Source organism: Oryza glaberrima, chromosome 8 (genome assembly GCF_000147395.1).
Source record: "Oryza glaberrima chromosome 8, OglaRS2, whole genome shotgun sequence".
NCBI classification, from domain to species: Eukaryota; Viridiplantae; Streptophyta; class Magnoliopsida; order Poales; family Poaceae; genus Oryza; species Oryza glaberrima.
Genome location: NC_068333.1, coordinates 6,826,484 through 6,836,206, shown reverse-complemented (window position 1 = coordinate 6,836,206; position 9,723 = coordinate 6,826,484). Strand labels below are relative to the sequence as shown.

Genomic DNA, 9,723 nt, shown 5'->3' with positions numbered 1-9,723 from the left:
ATCTAAAACAATTCAACGATTTCGTCACCTTGCCTCCCATCACCTTATTAGGGTGATAACTAGCTAATTGGAGGGTGGCAAAGTTCTTCACGGAGCCTTGCATGTTGTCCACCCACAAGTTTCACTCATAGATGGCGATGTGAGCCATGGCATTGGCTGTCAGTGTTAGGACCTCGACAACAAGAAAGAAGTCGAGCACACCCACCACCAATGAAGCCATGGTGGACTCGAAGCTCGCCGCACATAAGGCCTCAAACACCACTATCTCATCATTCCGGGGGGAGGGGGGAGCAACTTGCCTCGAGACAAACTTGTATCCCGTCCGTGCAATCTTCTCTGCTACGTCTAGCTTGCCTATGTGCCGCTGCTTGGCCTATGAGCGGCCCGGCATGCCAGATTGCAAGGGGTAGGTTTGGCTTGCCTAGTGAAAGTCTTATGCATTCTTGGCATTCGTCTCGCCATCGTCCCCATCACCCGGTGCCATCGCTAGACGCACTGTCGGCGGTTGTCTGAGGCGTCGATACCATCTCGTTGGCCCACTTGATAGCATATGTATAAACTTTATATACACATATATACAAAGTTTATATGTATACAAAATTTATACGTATGTATATAAAGTTTATACATACGTATGCAGGAATAGTAGTGGACTTGGGGGTCAGGTGTCCCATGGGCCACGGGTTGAGGAGAGTGCGGCCAACCGTTGATTACACCACCACAAAAGGCAAAAATGTTATTGGGAACCGCTCAGCCATCGTCTCTCACTAGATTGATCTATCTTTCTGTTTTTGGCTATATTTTTATTTTCGGCATATGATCTTTCTATTTTGAGCTACATGCATGAGAGAGAACGCCCGCATGCCTGGGGCCGATCTCGACTGCAAACGCACGCAGAACGACGAGAGTGCTGATTCGCAATTAAAGTTCATATGAGGAAAATGCAAATCAAAGTCTATTTTTTCATTTGCATTTAAATTTGTTTCGAACTTATACTACAAGTTTGTAAGCATACGTACAGACTTCTAATTGGTATTATTATTTTTTTAGAAAGTTAATTGGTATTATTATTGCCATGCATTGCTGTATGTTTTGCTACTGTTATTGTTATTACTCATGATTGGCCCAAGGCCCAAGGAAATAAATGGGGTAATAGCTAGTTAGCTTTTCAACCCTTTCAATTATTCATGGCCTAATTGTTAGAAATATAATGATTACAAGTTGATACTTTCTCTATCCCAAAATATAGGGGTACCTGTCCTGGACGCGGAGACCAAGGATGCCTACCCGTTTTGCTCGTCCCAACGCGTAGCGCTTCGCTTCACGCGTGCAGTTGTGCTGGGAGAGAGAGAGAGAGAGAGGCTTTTTTTAACTAACCAGTCTTGCATGCGTGGTAACGGGAATTGAGGAGGTGAGTCTTGAATGCTTGCATGCATATGTATGGGAACGAGGAAAATTTCAATGTGTGCATGCGTTTAAACGGCTGCCAAGGAGGTGCCGCCTTATATTGTGGGATACAATTTAGAGACAGTACGCCCTATATTTTGGGATGGAGGGAGTATAAATTAAAGTGAGTAAATTTTGTAAAATTATATATATTTCAATAAAGCTATTTTAAATTGCACACTAAATCCACAGTATCTTTTTTAGTATTATTTTTTAAAAAGAAATTTTAAGATACAATATATCACAAAACTGCATAAACTTTTTTTTTCATATCACAAAGCTACAGACTCTGAAAGTTTCATCAGGATAACAATGCTAGGATTGAAACTTTGTGACATGGAATTTTGTTATAAATTGTGATTTAAATATATAGGTTGCTGATGCTGTGGCATAACTGTACAGTTTTGTAATAAATTTGATGGTTTTGCTAAAGTATATATATAGTACCCTTGTGAAAATTGAGTTGTACATCCACATGTAATTTATAGCCAACAATGAACATCAATGGCACAAGTACATCCGTATAATTATTTATAGCTAAATAACGAACATCAACTGGACAACATACTATATATTAACTCCATATAATTTAAAGAAAATAGTGTACATCAAATGCATGGCTGCTTGATATGCAAACTTTTATATCGAGAACGAGAGTTTTATTTCGATGAAATAATTGCACTGGTCTTCCTAGCATGATTAATTAGCAATCTTCATTTCAAGTGTTTGTGAAACCAGTCAAGCATTAACGCAAGTGCTTGCTCAGCTTTTTTGACCTCGAAAGGGTTGCTGGCGTTATACCTGCAAGCGAAGCCATGGTTCACTCCTTGAAAGACCTTGGCAAAATAATCAATCTGCAACAATAACTCATATACAAGAGGTTATTTAGTTATAAAACATAATATATTATTCCCGCAATCATAAAATATAAAAATATAAGGTACAAACCACCACTAACGTGAAAACCAAGAAAAAAAATCATCATCTCCTCATTTGGATCACCTCAATATAATACGATGCATACATCTAATGTGATTAGAGATCTTGGGGTGGAGGATTGAAAAAAAAACAAATTTTAGGGAAGAGGGAGATGATTGTTAACTACAACATAAAAAGGCATGATTTTGCCTTTTTATTCTGGGACGAAGGGAGTAATATGCAATGTGATAGCACTTATTCTTCCATTAATATGTAAACTTGCCAGATGTTGACCACAAATTGGAGCCAGCATTCTTTCTCAAAGAAAAAAAAATGTAAATAGAGCTAGCATGGTCTTTTAACATCTCATCACCAGTAGAAATTAATTCTCTTTTATGTTTACAGTTGCAATTTTTTTAGCATATTAAACACTGGTTCAGTTTCAGTAAGTGAGAGCTAGCTTGTGTGTTTTGTACATGCAAATTGTATTTAGAAACTATTATTTTGCTTGTCGCTATTGACTATCATTTTTCAGATTAATAACTTTTTAAAGATTAATGAAGTTAACTTATGTAGTTGTATTATGGCAGAACACACATCGTTAATATGTAATATAATTATTTTTGCAAATAGGATGAATGGTCAACGTCAAAAACTACTTCTTCCATCCTAAAATAAAAAAACATTAAATAGGACGAGCTATTACCTATTCAACAAATCTCAACAATTATCTGTTTAGATTTGTTGTAATAGATTTGTTTATTTTAGAACAAATGGAGTAAATAGAATCCAGTAACAAGTATTTGAAGAGCGAGATGGAGTTTAGAAGTAAAAAACATGGATGTATTTGGGACCAACCGTCAATAAAATCAACAGGAACTCACCTGATCAGTTCTTTGACGCAAGGCATGAACAAACTGGTAAACTAATCTTGGTGGTGTAACTGTGTCATTCTGAGCTCCAAGGATCTCAATGGGCCATTTGACCTCTGTTAATTAATCAAGGAGAACTTGGAATAAGAAAACAATTATTAGCTATTTTCTATTGTAACTACGAACAGCAACAAAAGAAAGAAAGATCACCTTTCATGTCATCAGCAGTCACCGCTGCAGGATGGGAGATGACAATTGCTTCAACCTCAATTGTTTTTGCTACCTCCACTGCGAACTTCCCTGTCAGCAAAACAAATTTGTTTTCAGAGACTTCAATATGAATTAAATAACTGCTTGTTGAATATATGGGGTTAGGAATTATATATTCTGGAATTCCATATCAAATATTTTGACCATTAAGTTCAGGATATTACAACCCCATTTTCTTATGTTGATTGATAGATGTGACTCACCGCCCCAACAGTAACCTCCAACTCCAACAATAGATTTCCCTTCCTTGCTTAGAGCAGCAAAGATTGGTTTAGCATCTTCAGCTACTTTTACCTGCAAGATCAATTGAAAATGATTGTCACTATTAATTACTCCCTCCGTTTCACAATGTAAGTCATTTTAACATTTCCCACATTAATATTGATATTAATGAATCTAGACATATATATCTATGTAGATTCATTAACATCAATATGAATATTGGAAATGCTAGAATGACTTACATTGTGAAACGGAGGAAGTATATATTATTTTTCTTTTGAACTTTAATTTATTATCTTGAATCGTTTGTAACTGTTTATATATTATCTTTTCTTAGAACTTTAATATATTATCTTTATAAGCATCCCGTATAAGTTACGTTTTTGGGATAAAGTTTTGTTTTGTGCCTTTGTGCATATCCTTGGTGCAGCTGTCGAGTTTTCTTTTACTCTATCGTCTCAATCATATATCACTATTTCAAGGTAAAGTTACAGGGAATATTAGATCAAATTAATTAATATGGTGAAATGAATTACCGAAGAATGAGCACTGAGCCATTTTGTACGGTTCTGGTCAAATGTGTAAGGTTGTCCATGGAACAAATCAGGCACAACGACGTAATATCCGGCTTGACCGACTTTGTCAGCTATTTTCCTGTAATTGTCAGCAACCTTATAATCAAACATCTGATTTTACATTGTTTTCAAATGTAAAATTAAAATAAAGTACTGGCAGATAAACAGAGTTTCTGCAAGCCATGGAGAAATAGCTTGACGTACAACTTTGCAATGGAAGATCACATAATAAGTTCTGAATTAACATTGGGTTCACAATCTTACATATATTAATTGTCCCTAAGCAGATGTTCACACTATACAATGATGTACAATAGTATATGTGTCATGAAAAACATATTTAGTTTAAGTAGGCACAATATGGAATTCTTATCACGGCGCATATACTCGCCCATTTTAAATTGCTGTCCAAATATATGTGCTATCTAAGTACTAGTTAAAGATATTAAACCGTGATTACCACACTATTAAATGGTATATTTGAACCTGTTGGTATATTTATATTACTAGCAAATATGCCCGTGCGTTATAACGGGTGAAAAATTCTAATAACAATATATGCTTTTCATGATAATCACTACTAAACGATAAATTTTCATGGACGTTACCCCCTTTATTTCCATGCGGGTCTTAAGTGGAACTGCACGGTAAAATAGGAGAACCGGGGTTAGGCTGTTGCCCGCATGGAAAAATCGATTTTCTCGTGTGGTCCTCCTAAACGGACCGCACGGGAAAATGAGCTGATTTTCCCGTGCGTATCTATTAAGAGAGCCATACGTGAAAATAGTATTCCCTCTTTTCCCTCCCACCCACTTCAAAATTTTCCATCATTTATCTCTTTTAATTTCTCCTCACACCCCTCCCCCCATATCTCTCTTCTCTCTCCCCCTCTCTCTTTCACGCCTCTCCTCTCGTCTCCTTTCAGCGCGCGGCCGACGGCGACGGCGGCGCGGCGGCGGTCGGCGTCGACGCGGCGTCGGCCTCAGCTCCACACGACGGCGGTGGAGGCGCGGGATCCGGCTGGCGGCGGCCGTCCCCGCACGGATCCTGCGGCCGGCTGGCCTTCCCCCGCGTGGGATCCGCTCCCGGGCGTCCGTGGCGGTGCAGCCGGAGGGGAGGGCGTATCCGGCGGGCAGCGGCGTGGAGGGGAGCGCGGATCCGGCTAGCGGCGGCGCAGAGGCAGCTGCCGATGAGGAGGAGGAGGAGGAAGCGGCGCCGCTGCCGCGCACCGACGAGGAGGCGCTCGTCACGGCTGCTGGCGGAGGCGGTGCGGTGGCCGCCGCCAGCGGCGAGGAGGAGGAGGCGGCAGCCAGGAGCGGCGCTGCCCTCCCTACCTTATGCGGCCACCGATGACGACGAGGAGAAGGCGGCCGGGAGCGGCGCCACCCTCCCCACGCCAGGATCTGGCGGTGGCGGCTGCACTCCACCCGGATCTGGCGGCAGCGCAGTCCCCCGCCCGGAGCCGGCCAGCGGTGGCGGCGGGGAGTGGCGGATCTAGGGTTAGGGTTCAGTAATTTGTGAATTTTATTTTTTTCTGGATTTTTATCTTTCTATGCGAGCGACATAAGCAACCGTATGGAAAAATCCGATTTTCGTGTAAGGGGGGCCACCCGCACGTAAAAATCATGATTTTCGCAGACAATGTGTTGCGTGCGGGCCATTCATCCGCATGTGAAATTTTTTTTTGACCGCACGAAAAAACACATCCTGTAGTAGTGAATGTCATATCATAGTGTCAATGATAATATTTTTAACATATCATAAAGAAAACTGGAGCATCTTTCATTAATGGCCCAACCTCGGCGCTGGCAACCTTACCAATGTTTTGCTTTACCCAAAAGAATTGGATTATTCATGTAACAACATGCAAAAAATCTAAAATTAATACTTTTCGGTCTTATTCTTGCAATCAAAATTAGGATCAATCAAATCCTATACTGCCTCGCATGGCTAAGTCTACACAAAATAGAGTAACGTGCACTATTCTCTAAATATCAATTAAAAACATATTTAATTTTTAATATTATTTTCATATAATATGTTATAAAGAACAGTAGCTATAGTAGTATGATAATTGCCTACAGAGACATACAGCGCCACCAATACAGGAGAATAGATGAGGAAAGAGAAGCCGTGTAGATGGAAAAAATCGATGGATCCTATCTAACCCAAACGTCCATTAATTTGATCTCGTTATCAGAAAAAAAAAAAAGCCCAAGCAAGACTTGTCTTAGTTCCAGATGTCAGAATTCGGCCAACGCTTTAAAAAAAACCAAACCGACGTGATAGACGATGGACAATACAAACGTTACGAATCTTTTTCACGGAATTGGTTTTTTTTTTCTAAATTTAGACAGTTTTTCGCATTGCATGGTGCCAAACCAGATTCTTTTATAAAAGGTGGCGTTTTTCTCGTGTTGAGTCAGATGGTTTTTTCAAATCGGTTATTTTATAAATGGCGATGTTTTTTTCCTCACGTGGTTTATATAAATTTTGACATGTTTAGGTGGATATTGATATATGATAATTTGAATGAATAAAAAAATTATTCGAAAGGGAAAAATTGAATTTGCTTTTAAATTTCCAAATATACTTTGAGGAATTTTTGGAAAAGCTGAAAATGTCGAACCTGTTTCTTTAACTAGAATCGGACTTTTTTTTAACAGTGTGAGGAACATTTTTTTTCTGCCAACCTATTATTTTTAGGAATTTTTGGAAAAGTAACCGGTTTTTTTAGGAATCGGACACTAACCTTTTTTTTTAAGACCGGTTTATACTGACTTTGTTTTTAGAATTGGAACGAAACTTTTTTTTTCACACTATATTTTTTCCTTTTTTATGGAAGAAGGGTTTTTTTTAAGAATCAGAAAAAAAAATTTCGCACTACTTTTTTTTCCTTTTTTACGGAAGATGGAAACCTTTTCTTTGCGCGTTTTTTCCTTTTTCCAGTATGGACGACGGAACTTTTTTTTTCCCACTAACCTTGTTTTTTTGGACGATCGGTTTATACGGATGATTTTTTTTAATCGGACAGAAATTTTTTTCGCTTTTTTTTTTTGCTTCTTTTACAGGCGGAAACCTTTTTTTCGCGTGTTTTTTATCGGTACGGACAAGGGAAATGTCTTCTACTTTTTTAAGTAGTAGAGATTAGCTGTAGGAGGATAGAATATGGAACAATTCCAATATATATATGTCGCTATGCTGCTGATTATCTCCATGTGGGAATAACATATTGAAAGCCCTAATAAATTACTCTCAAAATGTGTATTATATAGGAATAATAGGACGTTAGAGTATCTTGGCATATATATCGATATTTACTACTCTCTTTGTTTCATATTTTTAGCTGTTTTACTCTTTTCTTGCTCAAAGTTCTTTAGTTTTGACCAAATTTATAGAAAAAGTTAGCAACACCTACAATACTAAATTAGTTTCATTAAATTTAACATTAAATATATTTTGGTAATATGTTAATTTGTTTTGTATTAAAAATATTAATATATTATTCTATAAATTTGATTAAATTTAAAGTAGTTTTACTGAGAAAAATGTCAAATGACTTATAATATGCAATAGAGGGAGTAGTACATAATGATTCTCGATATAGGAATGGCATGTCGCCATCCAAGTCTTATACTGATAAATCATGCAGATATATAATCAGTAATATTGAATATTATGTGTGACTTAATTTCTCGCAAGTCACAAATAGCTGGAGATCACTATAAAAGACAGAGAGAGTTGACCAAAAACCATATCCCTTCAAAATAACCATAGTCACCTTTCTATTGTTGTAACTTGCATGACAATTGCATGCTAATGTTCATGCAAGTGTATGATGCATGACTGGATTGTACCAAAATCATAACAAGTTTATCGTACGTACAGCAATTTCCCTATTACAAACGAAGAAGAAGATTGTACCTCAGCAATGGCGCTTCGAATCCTGAAGTAGAGACCCACAATTAACAAGTAACAACCACGCAACCACTCACATGCAACAGCAAGAATTCAAGATTAATTAACGGTTAGTAATTTATCAAAGAATTTCAAAGACAGATAAGCTGGCAGCTCAGGCAGGCATGCACTAACCGAAGATATCGGTGGCCAAGAGAATGGTCCGCCTGGAATGGTCGACGGCGCCGGTGACGTAGGCCTCGAATCCTCCAAGATCGTGGACGACCACGCCGGCCTCGCCGCCGCCGCCGCCGGCCGTCGTCAGGTCCGGCGGGTTGTCGAGACACTGCGAGTGCGGCGGAGCGGCGGCTCCGGCGGCCGCTGCGAGGAAGAGGATGGTCGGGTAGAGCAACGCTGGTGCCATGGTTTTCCAACTATCGAGTTTTGACGATACATATGAGGCATCGAATCGATAGTTGCTGGGGCATTTGTAGTTTGTTTATGGCCTTTAGCCTAGGTTAGGTAGCACATTGCCCTCAGTTTCTTGTTTAATGTCACACCCAATTCCCGCTGCCTGTTTACATTTTGAATTGAATTTAAGGTGAGAAAATTTTTTTTGTGTGCCTTTCGTTATATTGATCAGTTTTTAATTAATCAATCCCATGTTCAATGGTTTTTTTTCACTGTTAATTAAATTAAATATTCCTAAATTTTCATTTTGTTTCCTTTAAAAAAATTAGCAACATTAACTTTGTATCATAGAAATTAGATTAAATTTCACAAAACTGCATGTATTTTGATCAAACTATCACAAAACTACAGATTGATTGTATTATATCAGAAAACTACAGATTTAACATCAGATTTATCACAAAACTACAACTTTTGTAACCTCAATAGTTCTACGATATAAACTCTAAAATTTATAGTTCTTTGATAATTTCATCACTAAATATGTAGCTGTAGTTTCGTAATAACCTTGGTGTTACATCTGTAGTTTTGTTATACATATCTTTAAATATGTAGTTTTGTGATAGTTTGATTAAATTATTTGTAGTTTTGTGAAATTTACTCTTTAAAAAATTTATATCATGAAAGAATAAGTATTGGTCAAAGTTTGTCCCAACAAAATAAAGTGTACCCTTATTTTTCGAAACAGAGTAGCATTTTTCTCTCTCAAAATGATTTTTATTTCTACGTTTGTACTGTGTTTCATAAAAAAAGATCATCTCTGCCTCCTAACACAAAGTTAAAAATCCCACTAGGGATATTTTTTTCTTCTTGATTTTAATTGTCAAAGGGTGTGAAAATGTTCAAGTGATTGAAATTTTTAAACATGATAATAATTGAAATTAAATTTTAAATTTTAGTAGGAATAATTTCAACCATATTTTAAGTTCATCAGAAAAATTGAAATTTTAGTTTAAAAAATCTTGTAAAAATACAAAAAGAAATGGTGAATGGCAAATTCACCTCCCTCATAAATTTGTTCTAATTTAATCAAGTACTTTCAGAAAAAATAT

At 37.6% G+C, this 9,723-nt stretch overlaps 1 protein-coding gene across 1 annotated transcript; it reads right to left on the bottom strand.

The window, feature by feature from the left end:
- Positions 1 to 1,960: 1,960 nt before the first annotated feature.
- On the bottom strand, positions 1,961 to 8,765 carry LOC127782556 (endo-1,3;1,4-beta-D-glucanase-like). Its single transcript, XM_052309816.1, has 7 exons — positions 8,396 to 8,765; positions 8,228 to 8,249; positions 4,265 to 4,382; positions 3,710 to 3,800; positions 3,447 to 3,536; positions 3,249 to 3,352; positions 1,961 to 2,300 (listed from the first exon to the last, which is right to left on the bottom strand). The coding sequence occupies exons 1-7, from the start codon at positions 8,622 to 8,624 to the stop codon at positions 2,160 to 2,162; spliced, it is 795 nt and encodes a 264-aa protein (XP_052165776.1). The 5' UTR covers positions 8,625 to 8,765; the 3' UTR covers positions 1,961 to 2,159.
- Positions 8,766 to 9,723: the final 958 nt, after the last annotated feature.

Bases quoted from the DNA above. Each gene is read 5' to 3' on its own strand.
- LOC127782556 (XM_052309816.1), bottom strand. From the start codon at position 8,624: ATGGCACCAGCGTTGCTCTACCCGACCATCCTCTTCCTCGCAGCGGCC. The intron at 4,383-8,227 runs GTACAATCTTCT...TGACAATTACAG, and splicing joins TTCGAAGCGCCATTGCTGAG to GAAAATAGCTGACAAAGTCG. The intron at 3,537-3,709 runs GTGAGTCACATC...TTTTGCTGACAG, and splicing joins TGGAGGTTACTGTTGGGGCG to GGAAGTTCGCAGTGGAGGTA.